A 21,444-nucleotide genomic window follows, 5' to 3' on the forward strand; every position below is an offset into this window, starting at 1 on the left:
GCCTTTGGGGGTCTGGGTGGGCCTTTGGGGGCTCCGGTGGCCCTTTGAGAGCTTGGGGGGCCGTGGAGGACCGGGGGGCTTCCTTCGGGGCACAGCGAGGGCAGTTGAGGGCCTGGGGGACATTTGGGGACCGGTGGAGGGCCTTTGGGATCCCGTTGGTCCTTCGGGAGCTCGATGGGCCTTTGGGGGACCCGGGGATGGCTTTTGGGGGTCTGGGTGGACCTTTGAGGACCGGGGGCTTCCTTCGGTGTTGGGGTGGGGTATGAGAAGCCTTTGGGGTTGGGGTAGAGGACCTCACAACACTGTTAAAATACAACTTGTGTATTATAATGACCACACTCAAAACCTCTTCCAAAATCTCTTCAAAAATCACCTTTTAAAATGTCTCTAGCTGTTTCGCCGAAATAGTTCCATAAAATAGCTAAAACAGTTTCGCCAAAATTAACCCTAAACAGAATTTCGGCATGTTCCTTTTGTTTGGCATCTCTGTGCCAATGCATTTCAAATTATTTGGAAACCTTTTCGCGCGCTAAGATCAATACGTCTGCTCGGAAACGATTCTCTTGTTAGAAACAACAAATTAATTTCCCTTTCGTGAATCAATTCTCTATAGAACAACAAATTAATTCCCCTTTTGTGCCAATCAATCAATTATGACATCATGTGTGATCTAACTGTTTCTCGGTGACAATTCTCTTTGGAAATGCAAGGACATTAATTAACTTGACGTCATCTGTCAGACATTAATTTACTGTTTCCGGGAACCTCATAACATCTGGCTCGAATAACAATAACAAATACTATTTCTGGATCATAACATCTGGCTCGAACAGGAAGTACGTGTCATTAACTGTTTCTCGGAACCTCATAACATCTGGCTCGAATAACAATAACAAATACTATTTCCGGATCATAACATCTGCCTCGAACAGGAAGTACGTGTCATTAACTTTGCTTCGAACGACAATAACATTGACCCCATTAACCACGTGTTCTCTCTAATGACTGTTCAAAACAAATTTGACCTTGGCATTTTGCCTCGGAAACAATAACAACATTGACAGTCGCTGAGGGCGTGCCAAAAACACACCTGGAGAAAGAGGTCATTGACCCATTACGCAATCATTCTCCCTAGGGAGGCTATGCCCTTATTTGGACCATAAACCACGTGGTGATCGTGGGAGTTTTAAAAAAAAGTGTCCGGATCGGGATTCGAAGGGGTGGTGTAATCGTGGTGGCTTTAGGGTCCCCTCTACTGACCATCAAATGAGACAAGATCAGGAGGACGAATTGAGAAATTTAAATTCACCGATGAAAATGAACAGCTTAAACCATCAATTATGACAAAACCGATCCGAACAACTATAGCAAAGGGCATTGAAAAAATGTCTGGAGTAATGATAACTGAAAATGTAGAGCAAAAAAATAGGTGGTTAGAATACTTGCGAAAACGAAAATTACGACAAGTAAAAACGAAACAGAAGAACAAAGAAATATGCGGTTAAAAGATAAGCGGCAGCGAGGATTCAAAACGAAAGTAAAGAACAAAAATTAAGCAGTTACAAGACATGTGACAATGAGGATCAGCACGAATCAAAAATTATAATGAAGAGCAAAAAAATATATGGCTAGAAGGTAAATGGCAGCGAGAATTACAGGCGAAAGGGAGAATCAGAACGTGTCAAAAATGAGAATGAATTGACAAAATCGGCACTTTTAATAAATAACATATGCAATAAATACATACCATTATTTTCCCATGAAATATGTTCTAAGTTTCACTCTGAACGAAAATTACAATATTTACAGCATTAGTGGTGGCATTAGGTGGTAAAATCTACATTCCCCCCCCCCCAGGAGAAAAATCTAAATCTCGCTCTAGTACTCTGAGATAGAGAAAGGGTAAGTTTTGAATTTGAAAAACATTTGGGGGATGATACGGAAAAACATCTAGCGCCTGTACTTCACCTTTAGCTCTCCTTTTTTGAAAACATACCAGGTAGGCGTGAAGGAGGGTATGTAGTTCCCTTAAAGTCTTTGGACTATTATGATTCTTTGGATACAATCTAATTTCCAATATATTTTAATGTAATATACCATTTATTTCTGAATCTAGTCCCCATGTATGTGGCTTTCTTTATACAAACCCTAAATAGGTGCATATAGTCAATTTAAAAATGGATGGAATCCCATTACCCCAAGGAATCGATTATAATTTCACAGGAGTTGTTTTCGTTTCTGTAATGGCTGCTTTAGCAAAGTAAATGATAAAAAAAGATGAAATCTTTCTCGTTTACTTTCTGTGGAATCGACTTTTCTTTCTACTGTCGTTGTAAAAGGTATACTGACAGATTGATTGAGTTTTTTCTTATTAAAACTTGGCTAAAGCAACCGTTAAATTTGTCAACTGTCAAGTTTAATCAGAAACAGTTGTCAGAGTAGTAAAAGACAATAGTCGATGGGACAATTGGAAATAGCTCAAGCAAAAAAGTTTAAATCCTTATTTATTGAAATTTAACAAACGTACAAAATTCAAAGGTATCAAATCTTCAAAATTGAATGAGCTAAATGAAAGACTTAATTTTAGTCCCTGGCAGGCTTACCAGGTGAACACTTTTCATGCCTTTACATCATTTCCGACTCGCAAAATTTTTTATTATGGCAAATACCTAAAAGTCTTTTTTTCTGGGAATGACACTCTGGGGACCTTTTCAAACAGTTCGTGGTAACGAACTGTAAGTAAGGAGCGACCCGGCTCAATAGTTACCGTAAATCTGAAAAACGGAATTTTGGTACCAGTAGATACATCAAAAGAATCGGATTTTTTATGCTGATTTCAAATATAAGTTTCATCAAATTTAGTCAAACTCATCAAACGTTACGAGCCTGAAAAAATTTGCCTTGTTTTCGAAAAAAGGGGGAAACATCCCCTAAAAGGGATATAATTTTAATGAAAATCAAACCATCAGATTCAGCGTAACAGAAAGCCCTACTGTAGATGTTTCAAGCTCCTATCTGCAAAAATATGGAATTTTGTATTTTTTGCCAGAAGAAAGATCACAGATGAGTGTTGGTTTGTTGGTTTTTTTCTCCCCAGGGGTGATCGTATCGATCCAGTAGTCATATAATATCGAGAGAGCGCTCATTCGAACGAAAATCAAAAGTTCTAGTGCCCTTTTTAAGTGACAAACAAAATTGGAGGGCAACTTGGCGCCCTCCCACGCTCTTATTTTTCACAAAGTCACCCAATCAGAATTTTGAGATAGCTATTTTTTCAGCATAGTCGAAAATCTAATATATATGTCTTTGAGGATGACTTAGTCCCCACAGTTCCCGGGAGAAAAGCTGCAAGTTTTTTCAACTGAAAATAAGGAGCAGCATCAAACTTTAAGATGAACACAAATGGTTAGGTATATGAGGGGGTCTGCCTTTTAATCCATACCTCTCTTTTTAAGCTAAAGCTTTTTTTTAAAACTTTCAAAAGAGCTATCTATTCTAATTAAATGGCCTTAGTGATTCAGGGATTTTTGATTTGAACAAAAATTCGAACTTTAGTACCCCCGAGCTGCACCCTCAAGCTGTTTCTAAGATAGTACAGATGCGCTATTCTGATTACCTGGATGTGCACGGTTATTGTCGGTATGCATCGCTACCTCACCAAAAATAGATCCTAGCTCAACAACAGCTCATAGAGTCAGTATGTCGGATAGATAAGATACTAAAGTCTTTAGATCCCTCTCCCTGTCTTTTTCCAAGTCAAGATCTGAGGTATACTTCCTCGTAACAATCACAATTCTCCATGAGAGTTTCAACTTACTCCCCCAAGCCCTTCCCAGATTAACACAAATAAGCTGTATTGGTCTTTAATTTACCTCTGTACCTAACTGTGAGTAGAGTATAGGTCGAAGCTATAGTGCAAAATCGTTTTGGTGGATTGGAATTTCATCCCTTCCCCATTCAATTTCATCCCTAGCTCAAAGTTTGAGGTTCACCTCCCTACTCTTACACTCTCTCAAACTTCCAATTTTATATCCTGTGTCATTTCTGAGATATCGCAGATGCACTATCTTGATAACCCTGTACCACATGGTGTCACCCGGGTGGTTTTGATTTACATTGCTAATTATAGGTGAATAAAATCTGATTCCCATAGGGGATTACAGTACAAAAACGTTTAGTTTGATCTGAAACGCAACATTCTCAGGTGCTCTCCACCCAGCGTAGCATGTGAATTCCTCCTAGGACTTCTCCTTCCTTCTTTAATAGATCCATTCTAGAGATATTGAAGATATGGTATTTTTATAGCCTGGGTCCACATAGTGTCTTTTGATTTATTTGACGCCCAAGTCATATTTCATCTCCCCCAAGCCATATTTCAGCGCAAACTTGGCCTCCCCCTGATCACTCTCCAAAACTTTATATTTAAACCCCAAAGCGTTCCTGAGATAATACATATACGACATTTTGTAACCTGGGAGTACATATTGCCTTTTGATTCATGTCACCACTTGACTTTGCCTAGATTGCAAAAAGTCCCATATCAGCTAATAATCCAAAAAGTTTTGATGAATCAGAGACAAACAATTTGAACACCTTTCTCCTCCCCTTAGCACAATATTTAAAGACCCCATGTCTCACCGTCACCCCTTCTTTTCCCAAATAACACCCGAAAGTTAGAGTTCATCTGAAAACCGTCTCCAAGATAATGCAGATAAGCTGCTATTATGACCTGCATGCACAAAGTATATTTCAGTATACGTCTCCCTCTCCCCCAAGCCAAATTTGAGATCCACCTACCCCTCGGACCTTCCTTGAAGTTTCGACTTGGCCCTCTAAGTCATTCCAGAAATGCTGCAGAGTTTGAAACTCTCGTACATGTACAATCTTTCGATTTCCTCATATGCGCCTGTCATTTCCGGAGCACAACGATTCCTAAGAGCTCTCCACTGATCGGACAACCGTAATTGAATATGGTTGCGATTTCTACCAAAACCTATATGTGAACGAAGGATAGTTTACACGATTTAAGATTATTACCCTTAGGTCGATTGTGCTGATGTGCAACTCAGAGACATGCTTATTAAAAATTTCGAAATGTTTTTGACAAAATAACCATCTAAACATTTTGATTCAGTATTATGGGGTCATGGGAAGAGAGAGGGTTCGAAAATGACTTGGTAGGGAAGATAGCTACCCTCAAATCACTTAAGGTCTTTAAAATGGCAACTAAAACTTTTACTTTCCAATGGAATGAGCACACTTAAAAGTTTCTGCAACAACCTCTTCCATACAAAGTGACAGAGAAAAGGTTTATTTCACCCTTTTCTGGCCCTTTTTCGAGCCTTGTTCTTGGGGACAAATATATGTTTATTTTTCCTTCTGCATTAGGGTTCCCTTAGTTTCGATTCAATAAGGAAAAAGATATTTCGGGAGATTTTTGGATCATTTTTATGGGGGGGGGGAATGGCTATCAAGGGAAATTTGCTTATACATTAGGTTCCTCTTAACTTAGGAACCACCAGATGTTTTTTCAAACTGATCAGGGACATAATTTTTTCTGTTCCGAGGCCCCGTAACTCCTCTATTTTTTCCCACAGCAAGACCTTTGATCCTGTGTGCCCAAAGAGTGGCTCCTGAAATTTTCGACCCAGTTACATACTGAATATAAAAAATCCCCAGTTTCTCCATTATAAAACCGATGTGTAAATAATTTGCACTATTTATGGCCCTTCTCCCGGGTGTTTTGGGAATCCTGCTATCTCTTGGGGTATATTTATTGGATGTTTTGGCAGTTTTGAAAAAAAATATCTTATAATTTTGATCAGATGTCTTTGGAGCTATGGGGTCCAGGTAGCCAAAAGGCCATCTGAGGTTGGTAGGTTGTCTTCCAATCACTTTTGACTCTTAAAAGGGCAGAAAGGCTTTTAAATTTTGAATCCAGAAGCCCTCTCCGAAGTTTCTACGGTAACTCTTCCCGTACAAGGTACTCAGGAAAACTAAATAAAAAAAAATAATATATTGCAGGCAAGTGACTCCTTACTAGAGCACTGCCTCTGACGAAGGAGACAGAAAAGTGCGAAGTGGGGAAATCAGTACCTTGCTATGTCAATGATAATAATATGTAGAAACAAGCAATGACTCATTGTTAACAGATAAAACACATTCTGATAATCTTCTGGAATATTGAACTTTCGGATGAACAGTAGAAAATACGGCTGATTGTCTTGGTAATCAGCTCATTAAAGAATTTATCAAAAATTGCTGCCAGAATTGGCACTTGAGTTTTATATGCGGTGTACAAGGCAATGGAAATTTATCTTCCTGGGTCATTTATATATATATATATATATATATATATATATATATATATATATATATATATATATATATATATATATATATATATATATATATATAATAATAATAATTTAATTACCTAACATCTACAAAAAGATTATAGTGGAGCACAACAAAAAAGAAAAAAGGAAACCAACTTCAAACAAATGCAGGTGAAAAACGACGTCTCATCAATCTGACTTTGAACACTGAATTGTCCTGAATGGTCGACCATTGCTTGGATGGCTCCGGAAGTCCATATTTTTCCAGTCGAGAATTCCGGTATCGCTTGGATATATACAGTAAAAATTTTGCATACTTATAGTAGCACTTTCGGATTTTTTCACAGTCTCTCACTGTCAGCACATGGGATGTACCGGCAAGGTAGTATACATGTGGCTGGCAAACTGAACGATAAATTGAGGCTAGGGATTTTCTAGAGTAACGACCGCGATTCAGCACTACAGACCCGTAAGCAAGTTTATTGGCGGTGGTTGTTTGCTTGACGATGGATTGCCTGGTCTTACCGATCGCTTCTGCAATCATGATACCCAGATATCGTAGCTCAGACACAGCAGGGACTGCATGATTGCCTAGGGTCGCAGATTCACTTTTAGGTGCGTTGAAGGTTAAAAACTCGCACTTCTCTATATTGATAGAGAGCCCGATAGAAAGAAAGTCACTGTGGAGTCGACTCAGGTTTCTTGTAAGTCACCTTTCGATCTACTGAGCAGAAGGACGTCGTCAGCGTATGCAAGGTAAGACAGGTCGGCACCGTGAAGTAGAAGGGAGGGTGAGATGCGGTCCAGAATCTTGGAAATCGCATGTTTGAAAATGAGAGGACTAAGAACGCTCCCTTGCCTCATATATATATATATATATATATATATTATATATATATATATATATATATATATATATATATATATATATATATATATATATATATATATATATATATATATATATATATATATATATGTATATGTATATATATATATATATATATATATATATATATATATATATATATATATATATATATATATATATATGTATATATATATATATATATATATATATATATATATATATATATATATATATATATATATATATATATATATATATATATATATATATATATATATATATATATACTTTTTATTATTTCTTTCGAATCATTTAGATTATCATAGTAGTGTTTTTTTATGTTTTGATTAGTAAAAACCCATCTTTTCAAAAGGTGTATTGTCTAAAATAAAACTCAAAAGACACTCAAGTTGTTTACAGCATTTGGGTGGGATGTGGAGAACCACCCCTCTTAAATGTAAACCTTGACTAGCCCTGTAATGCTATTCCTTTACTGTGTTGTTGTTTGTGTCATCAAACAGTTCGTGGTAACGAACTGTAAGTAAGGAGCGACCCGGCTCAATAGTAATCGAAATTCTAAAAAACGGAACTTCGATACAAATAAATACATCAAAAGAATTGGATTTTGACGCCGATTTCAAATATATAAAGTGCATCAAGTTTCGTCCTACCCATCAAAAGTTACGCGCCTTAGAAAATTTTCCAAATTTTCGGAAAAAGGGGGAAACACCTCCTAAAATTCACAGAACCTTAATGAAAATCACACCATCAGATTCAGGGAATCAGAGAATCCTATAGTAGAGGTTTCAGGCTCCTATCTGCAAAAATGTGGAATTTTGTGTTTTTTGGCAGAAGAAAGATCACGGATGCGTGTTTATATGATTTTTTTTTCTAGGGGGTGATCGTATCGAACCAGTGTTCCTAGAATATCGCGGGAAGGCTCATTGAACGGAAATTAAAAGTTCTAGTGCCTTTTTAAGTGACCAAAAAATAGAGGGCAACTAGGGCCCCTCCCATGCTCATTTTTTGCCAAAGTCACCCGATCAAAATTTTGAGATAGCCATTTTGTTCAACATGGTCAAAAAGTATAATAACTATGTCTTTGAGGATGATTAATTCCCCACAGTCCCCGGAGTAAGGGCTGCAAGTTATGAACTTTGCCCAATGTTTACATACAGTATTGGTTATTGGGAAGTATACAGTCGTTTTCAGGGGGATTATTGCTGGTAGTGGGGAGGGGAGTAAGTCGGGGGTACGTGGGATGATCTTTCCATGGAGAAAGTTATCATGGAGGAAGGGAAACTGCTATGAAGGGGGCGCCGGATTTCCCAGCATTATTTAAAAAAAAAACGATCAGAAATTAAATAAAAAAACAAGTTTTTTCCACTGAAAGTAAGGAGCAACATAAAAACTTAAAACGAACAAAATTATTACGTACATGATTGGGTTCGCCCCCTAGTCAATACCTCGCTCTTTACGGTAAATTTTTTTTTTAGTACTTTCATAAGATCTATTTGTTCTAATTAACGGCCTTTGTGATTAAGCGGTCCTTCTTAAGGAATTGGGAAAAAATTTAAGCTTTAGCGTAAAGAGCGAGGTATTGACTAGGGGGCAAAGTCCTTAATATACCTAATAAAAATATACTTATATAGAAGTTTGTTACGTAAGTTAATTCGTAAATTACGTATATTTATTACTAATAAAAACCTTCGTAAATAAAATTAAATAACTTTCGAGAAAGCCATTTAACCAAAAAAAAAGTAAAACCAATATGCAAATTTCGTTTTAGTTATTCATGTACAGTGAGCCAAAATCAAAACCTGCATTACTTCAAAAACGTTCAGAATTTAATTTAAAAACTGATTTAATTTTTACTGAAAGTAAGGACCGACATTAAAACTTAAAACGAACAGAAATTATTCCGTATACGAAAGGAGCTGTCGCCTCCTCAATGCCTCGCTCTTTACGCTAAAGTTTGACTCTTTCTCACAACTCTATTTTTTAAGACAATAAAAAACTTTAGCGTAAAGAGCGAGGCATTGAGAAGGGGGTAATTCCCTATATATACGTAATAATTTCTGTTTGTTTTAAGTTTTAATGTCGCTCCTTACTTTCAAAACAAAAACTTGTTTTTTTTTATTTCATATCAAATAAAAAACACACTGCTCCAAATAAAAATCGTGTTCAGTAAAGCGCAAATAACACTACGACCTTTAGAAGGGTTAAGGGGCGGCGACCTTATTCCTGTTAGTGACAAATTCGGTTAGCTTTAAACTTAACCGGATTATTTGTTCTAATTTGTGTTCAATTCAGGATTTATATATTCGTCAACATCAGTATCTTTTATCCTTACAATAGGCTTGATTATTTATTTTATTTGTTTTCAATAGGGCTTTATTTTATTCAATGTTAGAAATCTATGTTCGTTTTAAAATTAATTATTATAGGACTTTAATTCTTCTCGTCTTAGGTCGTAATTAACTAACAAAAATAAGTTTTTTTTAACTGAAAATATGGAGCAACATTAAAATTTAAAACGAGCAGAAATTGTTACGTATATAAAGGGGGTTGCCCCCTCCTCAACACCTCGCTCTTTACGCTAAAGTATCTTAGTACTTTTAAAAAAAGTGTCTTAATGTTATAATTAAACGGCCCTTGTGTTTCAGGAGTCGCTATTATAGAATTGGGACGAAATTCCAACTTAAGCGTACAGAGCGAGGTGTTGAGGAGGGGGTAACCCCCTTTATATACGTAATTATTTCTGCTTGTTTTAAGTTTTAATGTTGCTCCTTACTTTCAGTTGGAAAAAACATGTTTTTTTAATTTAATTTCTGATCGTTTTTAAATAATGCCGCGAAATATGGCCCCACCTCCACGGAGAAACTCGCTCCCTGACAATTCAATCCCGGCAAAAATTTACCCTGGAAAATTACTCTTAACCAATTTGTGCGTAAAATTGAGACGGAAAAGCGAAAGGAAGACACATAAAAGAATTTTGTATAAGAATTCTGGCAAATTCCCTCATTGTGTAATTTTCCTGATAAGTTCACTCCCTGGAAACTTCCCTCTCCACGGACAATTCCCCCGTGGAAAAACGGACTTGACTTTGACTTAAAGCTCTTGCTCGGCAGTGTCACTAGCGTAGAGGGAACCAGACGTCAGCGCCGTTAGCCGTCTGTAGAGTGACCTGTTTTGAGAGAGGGTAGGAGCTTCGCTGGGGTCAATGCCCCACGCTGTGAGTCGATCGCGGTGGATATCCACCCATCTCATACGCCGTCTACCTCTGGGGCGTTTCCAGCCGGTTGCAGTTGGATCGAAGATACCTATAAGTGATTGGAGGGCAACCAGTTCCTCCTCCAGGTCCTTTTTAGATGCCTCCTCCCCTAAATACTGATGGAATTTTTAAAACAACAATTTTGTTCAAAATTGTCAAAAAATCTAGTACCTATGCTTCCAGGGATGCAATGTCCCCAACAGCCCTAGGGCAAGGATTGTAAAGTTTGTAATTTGCACTTTTTTTACATGATTGATTTATCATTAGGAAAAGGGGCAAACTATGATTGTGGGTGTGTTCAAAAAGGCTAAGGGCATTAATGTTAAAGTTCAGGGAATGTTGAGGGCTATGTTAAACTAAGTCAAAACAAATTATGCGCATCCAGTTTTTTCAAAAAAGCGTATCTACAATATATTAAGAACGGCTGAAGATGTTAAGTTTAAACTTACAGGGCATGTTGACAAGCGGAAGGAGAGCAACAAGCCACCCTCCCAAGCTCTTTTAGCTGGCCTCCCAACAAAGACATCTGATCAGAATTTTGGAATGGCCGTCTCATTCAAATTCGTTTAAAGGTCAAATAACCATGTCTCAGGGATGACATAGCATCCCACAGCCGCTAGGGCAAGTGTTGTAAGTTATGTAAGTTGCCCATTGCTTATACAACATGTTGGCTGTCAAACAGTTCGTGGTAACGAACTGTAAGTAAGGAGTAACCCGGCTCAATGGTAACCGAAACTCTAAAAAACGGAATTTTGATACCAATAGATACATCAAAAGAATCAAATTTTAATTCTGATTTCAAATATATAAGTTTCATCAAGTTTAATTTTACCCATCAAAAGTTACGCGCCTGAGAAAATTTGCCTGATTTTCGAAAAAAGGGGGAAAGACCCCCTAAAAGTTATAGAACCTTAATGAAAGTCACACCATCATGTTCACCGTATCAGAGAACACTACTGTAGAGGTTTCGAGCTCTTATCTACAAAATGTTGAATATTGCATTTTTTGCCAGAAGAAATATAACTGATGCGTGTTTATTCGTTTCTTTGTTGTTGTTTTTTCCTAGGGGCGATCGTATCGACTCAATGGTCTTAAAATTTCATGAGAGGGCTCATTAGAACGGAAATTAAAAGTTCTAGTGCTCTTTTTAAGTGACAAAAAAAATTGGAGGGCAACTAGGCCCCCTTCTACGCTCATTTTTTCCCCAAGGTCACCTGATCAAAATTTTGAGATAGCCATTTTGTTCAGGATGGTCGAAAATATTATAACTATGTCTTTTAGGATGACTTAATCCCTCGAAGCCCCCAGGGAGAGGGCTGAAAGTTATGAACTTTACCCAATGTTAACATATAGTATTGGTTACTGGGAAGTATACAGACGGGGGTGGGTCGGAGGTTATACGGGAGTATTTTTTCATGAAGGAAGTTTTCCTGGGGGAAGGGACATTGCTATGAAGGGGGCGCCGGATTTCCCAATATTATTTAAAAAAAGATCAGAAATTAATTATAAAAAAAACAAGTTTTCCAACTGAAAATAAGGAGTAACATCAAAACTTAAAACGAAAAGAAAATACTACATATATGATTGGGTTAACCCCCTAGTCAATACCTCGTTCTTTAAGCCAAAGTTTTTTAGTACTTTCATAAGAGCTATTTATTCTAAGTAACGGCCTTTGTGATTAAGAGTCATTTTTAAATATTTGAAACAAAATTCGAACTTTAGCTTAAAGAGCGAGTTATTGACTAGGGGGTGAACCCCCTAATATACGTATTAAAAATATATTAATATAGAAGCTCGTTGGGTAAGTTAATTCGTAAGTTACGCATATCTATTACTAATAAAAACGTTCATAAATAAAATTAAACAAGTTTCGAGAAAGCCATTTAACCAAATAAAAGTAAAATTAATCTGCAAATTTTGTTTTAATTATTCGGCTTATTGTTTTATTTAATCTAATTAACGGCCTTTGTGATTAATCACAAAAGGGGTCATTTTTAAAGAATTGGAACAAATTTTGAACTGTAGCTTAAAGAGCAAGGTATTGACTAGGGGGTGAACCCCCTAATATACGTATTAAAATATATAAATATAGAAGTTCGTTACGTAAGTTAATTCGTAAGTTACGTATATTTATGACTAATAAAAACGTTCGTAAATAAAATTAAACAAGTTTCGAGAAAGCCATTTAACCAAATAAAAGTAAAATTAATCTGCAAATTTTGTTTTAATTATTCGGCTTATTGTTTTATTTATTCTAATTAACGGCCTTTGTGATTAAGGGGTCATTTTTAAAGAATTGGAACAAAATTCGAACTTTAGCTTAAAGAGCAAGATATTGACTAGGGGGTGAACCCCCTAATATACGTATTAAAAATATATGAACATTTGTTCATTTGTTTCCTCTTTAAAACATTAGGAACTTGTTGCTTTTTGTGTTTTGCATAATTGTAATTCCTTGTTTTTGCAAATATTCTTCAGTTTCATTGCCTTCTATGTCAAAACGCACCTACCGCCATAATTTGGCAAAGTCCGTGTCCACATTAAAACTAATAGTTTTATAGTTGTGCCATACCCATGTTGTATCATGTAGTATCCAAATACACATGATGACGTATATATTTTTCATGATTGCTGTTTTTATAAAACGAACAGAAATTATTCCGTATATGAAAGGGGCTGTCCCCTCCTCAACGCCTCGCTCTTTACGCTAAAGTTTTTTTGTTTAAAAAACAAGGGCAACTAGGCCCCCTCCCACGCTCATTTTTCTCAAAGTCACACAATTAAAATTTTGAGATAGCCATTTTGTTGAACATAGTCGAAAATCTAATAAATATGTCTTTTAGGATGACTTAATCCCCCACAGTTCCCAGGGAAAGGGCTGCAAGTTATGAACTTTGCCCATTGCTTACATATTGTATTGGTTATTGGGAAGTACACAGACATTTTCAGGAAGAATTTTTTTCTGGGGGGGGGGGCTGGAGGAGGGGGTTACTCGGGAGAATCTGTCCGTGGAGGATGTTTCCTTGTGGTAAGGGATATTTCTATGAAGGGGGCGCCGGATTTCCAAGCATTATCTAAAAAATGATCAGAAATTAAATTAAAAAAAACAAGTTTTTTCAACTGAAAGTAAGAAGCAAAATTAGAACTTAAAACGAACAGAAATTATTACGTATATGAGGGGGTTCTCCCCCAGTTTAAAACCTCGCTCTTTACGCTACAGTTTTTTTAGTGCTTTGAAAATAGGTTTGTGAATCAAAGTTTTTTTAACTTTTAACGTAAAGAGCGTGGTACTGACTAAGGGGAGAACACCCTCATATGCGTAATAACATATACGTAATAAACAAAACAATAAAAAAAAACAAGCGATACGGCTCAACAGTAATCGAAACTTTTAAAAGCGGAATTTTGATGTCAATAAATGTATCAAAAGAATGGGCTTAAAATGCTGTTTCTAAATATATAAATTTTATTAAGTTTAGTATTATTCATCAAAGGCTACGAGCCTGAGAAAATTTACCTGATTTTTTAAAGAGGGGGAAAACATCCCCTACAAGTGAAAAAATTTTAATGAAAATCACACCGTCAGATTCAGCGTATCAGAAAACCCTATTACATAGGTTTCAAGCTCATATCTGCTAAAATCTGCAACTTTGTATTTTTTGCCAGAAGAAAAACATATAAATATATAAGTTTGTTACGCAAGGTAATTTTTATATTACGTCAGAACCAAATTTAGAGACAGCCGTTTATCAAAAGAAAATCAAAGTTTTTATGAAAATTCTGTTTACTTATTCAATGACGGTGAGCCAAAATAAAAGCTGCATTAACTAAAAAACGATCAGAAATTAAATAAAAAAAACAAGTTTTTTAAACTAAAAGTAAGGAGCGACATTAAAAATTAAAACGAACAGAAATTATTCCGTATATGAAATGGGCTGTCCCCTCCTCAATGCCTCGCTGTTTACGCTAAAGTTTGACTTTCTCACAACTCTTATTTTTTTTAAACAATGAAAACCTTATTCCTTATATGAAAGGGGCTGTCACCTCCTCAACACCTCGCTCTTTACGCTAAAGTTTTTTATTGTTTTAAAAAATAAAGTTGTGATACAGAGTCAAACTTTATCTTAACGAGCGAGGCGTTGAGGAGGGGACAGCCCCTTAGGGGGCGAACCCTCTAATATACGTTTTAAAAATCTATGAATATAGAAGTTCGTTACGTAAGTTAATTCGTAAGTTACGTATATTTAGTACTAATAAAAAAGTTTGTAAATAAAATTAAACAAGTTTCGAGAAAGCCATTTAACCAAAAAAAAGTAAAATTAATATTCATATTTTGTTTTAATTATTCATGTACGGTGAGCCAAAATCAAAACCTGCATTAATTCAAAAACGCTCAAAAATTAAATAAAAAACTAGTTTTTTTTAACTGAAAGTAAGGAACGACGTTAAAACTTAAAACGAACAGAAATTATTCCGTATATAAAAGGGGCTGTCCCCTCCTCAACACCTCGCTCTTTATGCTAAAGTTTGACTTTCTCACAACTCTATTTTTTTTAACAATAAAAAACATTAGCGTAAAGAGCGAGGCGTTGAGGAAGGGACAACCCCGTTCATATACGGAATAATTTCTGTATATTTGGGGGTTCACCCCCTAGTCAATACGTCGCTCTTTACGATAAAGTTTGAATTTTGTTCCAATTCTTTAAAAATGACCCCTTAATCACAAAGCCTGTTAATTAGAATAAATAGCTCTTATGAATGTACTAAAAAATCTTTGGCTTAAAGAGCGAGGCATTGACTAGAAGGTGAACCCAATCATATAACTAATATTTTTTTGTTCGTTTTAAGTTTTGATGTTGCTCCTACAAAGGCCGTTAATTAGAATAAATAGCTCTTATGAAAGTACTAAAAAATCTTTGGCTTAAAGAGCGAGGTGTTGACTAAGGGCTGAACCCAATCATATACTTAATGTTTTCTGTCGTTTTAAGTTTTGATGTTGCTCCTTACTTTCACTTGAAAAACTGTTTTTTTATAATTTATGATCTTTTTTTAAAGAATGCTGGGATATCCGGTGCCCCCTTCACAACACTGTCCCTTCCCCCATGAAAACTTCCTTCATGGAAAGATCCTCCCACATAACCCCCCCCCCCACAAAAACGTCTATAGAAAATCCCCCCCTGAAAACGTCTGTATACTTCCAACAACCAATACTATATGTTAACATTGGGTAAAGTTCATAACTTTTAGCCCTCCCCCCGGGGACTTCGGGGGATTAAGTTATCCTAAAAGACATAGTTATCGTATTTTCGACCATGCTGAACAAAATGGCTATCTCAAAATTTTGATCAGGTGACTTTGGGAAAAAATGAGCGTGGGAGGGGGCCTAGTTGCCCTCCATTTTTTGGTCACTTAAAAAGAGCACTAGAACTTTGAATTTCCGTTCCAATGAAATCTCCCACGGTATTCTAGAACCACTGGGTCGATACGATCACCCCTGGAAAAAAAAAACAACAAATAAACACGTATCCCTGATCTTCCACATTTTTTGCAAAATTCCACATTTTTGTAGATAGGAGCTTGAAACCCCAGCAGTAGGGTTTTCTAATACGCTGAATATGATGGTGTGATTTTCATTGAGGTTTTATAACTTTTAGGGGGTCTTTTCCCCTTTTTTTGAAAATCGGCCAAATTTTCTTAGGTGCGTATCTTTTGATAGGTAGGACTAAACATGATGAAACTTATATATTTGAAATCAGCATTAAAATCTGATTCTTTTGATGTATCTATTGGTATCAAAATTCCTTTTTACAAAAGAGTTTCGGTTACCATTGAGCCGGGTCGCTCCTTACTTACAGTTCGTTACCACGAACTGTTCGACTAAGACTGCTAGATGTTTTGATAACTTGTGACTGGGATTAAAACTACTTGTGATTGCGAGTACGAATGCAACTCGACTGCTACTGTGACTATTTGCGACTATGACTACTTGCAATGGTGACTGCAAATGCCATAACTTGTGGAATATTCCGGTTGTCAGAATAGAATGTCCGTAATATATTAGGAATAACTAAGGCTATTATGTTGAAACCTTTCATGTTTGAGGGGTATGTTGAACATAATAGAAATACAACTATTTGCATTCCAGCTGTCAAAAGGGCGTATGTGCAATATCAGGATCAATTGGCTAATGGTATTCAGTTGGGGATGTTAAACTAAATCAAAAGATACTGTATATATCAACCATTTTAAAATGTGTGTACAATATGTTAGGAACAGTTAAGAGTGTTAAGCTGGACCTTTCAGAAAATGTTGAGAGGAATGTTTAGCTCAACCAAAAGATGATATGTGCATCCTGGTTTTCAGAAGGGTGTATCTATAATGTCTCAGGAACAGCTGACGAAAGTTAGTTGAGACTTCCTGGAAATGTTGAGGGAGATGTTGAGACACCAATTACACCTAATAAATTGAAATATGATTATTTTAATTCTTAAGCCGAAGATGTTTCTGCTGGTCTTTATTTTAATATGGCTCTTTACTTTTCTTTGAAAAACTTCTTTTCAGGAAAGTTTCTTCTAATTAATAAAACTAAAAAACAGAAAATAAAGATATATTTGTTATCTTTCTTTTGGAAAAGAATTTTGACATAGTTTGACTATTTGGGTGCATTCCCCTGTTTTTTTTTGTTTTTTTTTGTTTTTTTTAATCAGGCAAATTTCTCAGGCTCTATGCTTTTGATAGGTTACATTAAACGTAATAACTTGTATATATGTCTAATGAGTATGAAAAGCCAATCCTTTTGATATATTAAATTTTATCAAAACTCCGTTTTTAGAGTTTCAGTTACTATTGGGGTGAGTCAAGTTACCATGAACTATTTGACATGCCAACAGATACTGTATTTTTTTTATTATTTTATTTATTTATTTATTTTTTATGTGGAGTGGATTAAGAACTGAAAAAGTTCTAAGAGATTGTGAAAAATTTAATATCTGTTAAAAACTCAATGAGTTACTTTACATGCATACTCTGTGTATTTTAAAACTTGGAGGAACAAACTCCCTCCCCCCAAATCTTCAAAAAATAATCTGCCTAGACGACATTAACTGGCAAGAAGAAGAATTATTGTGACTCTATAATACCGCATTCCTACTCATAGGTTGGAGCGCGGTACTACAGGGCATGGACAGGATAAGAGGACAAAATTTTCTTCAGTATAATCAGCTCAAAGACAGCCTAGAATATACTAAAATGAAGCGGTATTATACATCTAATACTGTTGTTCTGTATGTCTGTGCTCGCGCAAATCTTTGAACAAAAATTGTGACAAAATAAAGCTTAAAATCTTCATTTTCGATCTCATGTAAAATTGAGGACACGTCAATATGACTTTTCGGTTTGGGAGTGACGATTTATTTTTCTTTTATATGTTAATAAGAAATTAAGAAAAAAAAATTTGCAGAGCCGCAGAAAAAATTGTAAAAAAAAGTGGATAGCATAGTATGTCAACATGAAAATATATTGGTTCCTGGCGTGTCACTTTTTTGTGACACTCCCAGTATTTTCCAATCAACACTAGCTATTATTGTTGGAGTGTAGCCACTACATCAAAGGAACAACAATTGAATTATTGCTTCCAGCTTCTTAATGTTTGGTGACGAGGGCATTCAAAACAAAATTTCAAAATTGTAAGTATATTCCACATCAAAGAGTTGAGCATAAAATTGCTGAACATAAAATACTTGAATAAAGATGTATGGTGTTATTTGGAATCCCTTTGCCAGTAGAATTTTCTGTGTTTTTGATAATATTACAGAAATTGTGCCGAAAATGATCCAAACTTAAAACTAAATCGTTTGATTTTTTAACGGAAATTCCTTTTTGTTCAAACAACATCGTCTCCTATCAAAATATATTTCATTGCACACCTTGATATTCAGAAGGATATTTGTTTTCAAATGATCAGTTCTTTTTTTAATTTTTGCTAGGATTTGTTCCTATTGCAGTTCTCTTGCAATGTTCTTGGGCCCCAGGTAAAAACTATCTCATGTACAGTTATATTTAAACTATTTATTTATTTTTTTTTAACTTAGCTTTTTGGTGACTAGTGTAAGCCTATAATCTGGTATAATGGGCCCCAGCGTTTTCTTTTGTTTTTATAGGACGGAAAAGTACTAAGCGTAATTTAACGGGTAGGTAAACACAAAACTTTCTTAAAAGTCACTTAATAAAAACTTTTGTCTGAAAATAGAAATTTTTATTTAGACATAGGTAGGCTAGAAAAGTTTTAATAAATGCTTGAGAAAACTCCTTGCAGTAGCTGTACCATGCTCGTGGGCAGGGATCCTCTAAACTTGGGCCCTCTTCCTCTAATTTTGTATTTAGTTTGTATTATGTTTTACCAAAAGTTACCCGATCATAAATAAGTTCCTAGGTGCGTGGCTGACCTATGATGAAACAATTCCCCTTTTGGCTCAGATACTCACAATAAATTTTTTTGAAAAGATCTCCATTTAAATTCTTTAATTCTAAAAGCCAAAATTATCAGCAAGAAAAACGCACTAAAGGTCTAAATTTAAGGCAAGGCTTCTTTAAAAAACAAAGAAGACAAAAAAGAACAAAATTCTCACTTAGCAAATAAAAAGCCTTGATCATTCAACGTTCCAACCATTGATATTTCTTCCTTAGTAAAAGGACCCAGACGTGAGAGCAGCAGACCTTATGATTCCATTTATGACCCTTGTCATTGGTTCTTACTAAAATCGGGTTTTCAGTACCGGAGCTGGTTCTCTTTACCGTCTAAAATGGGGTAGAAGTCTCGAAATTTCAAGACCCAAAAGTGTCCGAACTAGAAAGTCCAATAAACGGAATCTCAGTTCTTACAATTTTTTTTTAATGTAGGTCATGGGGGAGGGTGATTTTTTTTCGTTTTTCCTCAGCCAGATAAGCTGCAGATATTTCATAGCATGCATGAAAGTCTTGTTCTTATGGCTTTACATTTCTGGCTCTTGGTGGGAGAGGACTGGGTTATTACTTTAAAAAAAAGAAATGTTTGCTCCTGGCTTTAAACGATCTGTATTTTTGACTCCTTTTTGTATTTTCACAAAAATGATCCCATTGGTGCCTACAGGATTAAGTTATCTTTCCTAAAATATTCACCATTCTGGAAAAATTACCAAAATGGAAAACAACGATTCGGCTTGCCCGATCTTAGATATTTTATATTTTTTGGGTCTCAAATTAGCAAGTTGCTGCCCTGACTTTAGATCCGTAGAGGCCCGACCGACCTAAGTACCAAAGCACCAATTTTTGTTTTATCGATTATCATGTTGTTTGAGTATAAAAGTAGGTGAAGTACTAGTTCAAAAAAGAGTGCTTTGGTGTTAGCTCTGTGAAAACTATCAAGAATTAAGAAACAAGGGAGCCTTTTGAATAAAACTAAGTACATTAATAAATAATTAAAAAAACACCTTTTAAAACAGCCAAAATAATATTCAAAAGCGTAATGAAATCCCATACCTTCGTTAGTTTTGGATCGGTGGGCCGCGCTTTCCGTACTGTCTATTTCTTTCCTTCTCACTTTCTAACTCGTTTTCAAACAACATGTAAGATACTTCCTTTTGTTTTTGGTGCAATGGTATGAGTGGGGAAATTGCATAGCGCCAGTGCACTTACCTAGTCCTAGATTAGAAACGCGTAGACCACTCTTTCCTAGATTTCTGTATTTCAAACCAGGTGTGGGGGCTAGACCACGAGATTGTGGTCTTAATGCAGGCACAAAAGTATGACCATTAGGGACAGGTGTCTCCATTCTTCCGTTTGCCTCAGAGTTTTCTTTCCCAAAATCTTGACCAGAGGATGGGTTTGATGGAATGTCTTCCAATCCGTCAAGACTTGCAATTGGTGCTCTGCATCTACAATTTAATCTACTATTAGGGACTCACATCTCTTCAAGTTAAGCTTAAATAAGATAAAGCAGTAATGCTCATCCTTATGTAGCCATTAGGTCTCTGAATGGATACTATAGCTAATACTATCAATTCTAGAGCACAAAGTTACCATCTCAATTAATTACGGTTCTTGTTTTAACTGAATAACAAAAACAGAGATTAATTTTAAAATAACTAATCCAGATTACCAGATTAGAGAATAAATAAAGGTTAAGGAAACTTGAACAGAAAGAAAAAGTCAGTTCCAAAGGGGATCCTTTTATTAGTTTCTAGACTACCAAGGTACAGTCTAGATTTTGAAAAACTTCACTTCCTGATATACATTTGGAGCTGAAAAGATTAAATAACCTTACGACTCTTAGGAGCCAATGTCTGTAAACCAAGAAAAAAAATAACATCATGGTGTATCATCGATGGTGAAAATTCAATATTTTGAGGGAGTTATATTTTTTTAACTATACCTGTGTTTCTGCATTTCAAGCCAGGTTTGGTGGCTAGGCCACGAGATTGTGGTCTTAATGCAGGCACAAAAGTATTACCATTCGGAGCAGATGACTCCATTCTTCCATTTCCCTCAGAGTATTCTTTTCCAATAATAATCTTGGAAAACAAATAATAATTCTTTTCCAATAATAATAATATTCTTTTCCAATTAATAATCCAATAAAATATTGACCAGTAATAATATTGGTTATAATATGGTAATAATATGATTGGGTTATGCCAACCAAAAGTACCAGTCTGAACCACCAACAAGCTTAGAATTCCCTCACATATTCACAAATGAGTAGGACAGCAAAAATTTCTGGATCAGGCAGTTAAAAACAATTTTAAACATAAGTTTGAAACAGGTGATAGATAAGTTGCCATAGAAATACAGTTGGGACTCATTATTAGCTTTCCTTTGGATATGACCAAGTGCAAAAAATTCACAGTTTCTTAGACGACTTTGCCTTTCCATTTACGATTGAAACGAAATGAAGCAAAATAAAAAGAGCAAAATTTTCTGTAAGA

At 35.7% G+C, this 21,444-nt stretch overlaps 1 protein-coding gene across 2 annotated transcripts in view; it reads right to left on the reverse strand.

The window, feature by feature from the left end:
* Hk (potassium voltage-gated channel subfamily A regulatory beta subunit hyperkinetic) overlaps positions 1 to 21,444 on the reverse strand; it is a 193,292-nt gene that overhangs the window by 31,153 nt on the left and 140,695 nt on the right. For both annotated transcript variants that reach the window (XM_089090152.1, XM_089090153.1), the window contains one exon: positions 20,156 to 20,394. In XM_089090152.1, coding sequence (XP_088946278.1) covers positions 20,156 to 20,394 — 239 coding nt within the window. The remainder of the gene's footprint in view (positions 1 to 20,155; positions 20,395 to 21,444) is intronic.

Source organism: Artemia sp. Qi Xiang Cuo, chromosome 6 (assembly GCF_049724085.1).
Source record: "Artemia sp. Qi Xiang Cuo chromosome 6, ASM4972408v1, whole genome shotgun sequence".
Taxonomy (NCBI): domain Eukaryota; kingdom Metazoa; phylum Arthropoda; class Branchiopoda; order Anostraca; family Artemiidae; genus Artemia; species Artemia sp. Qi Xiang Cuo.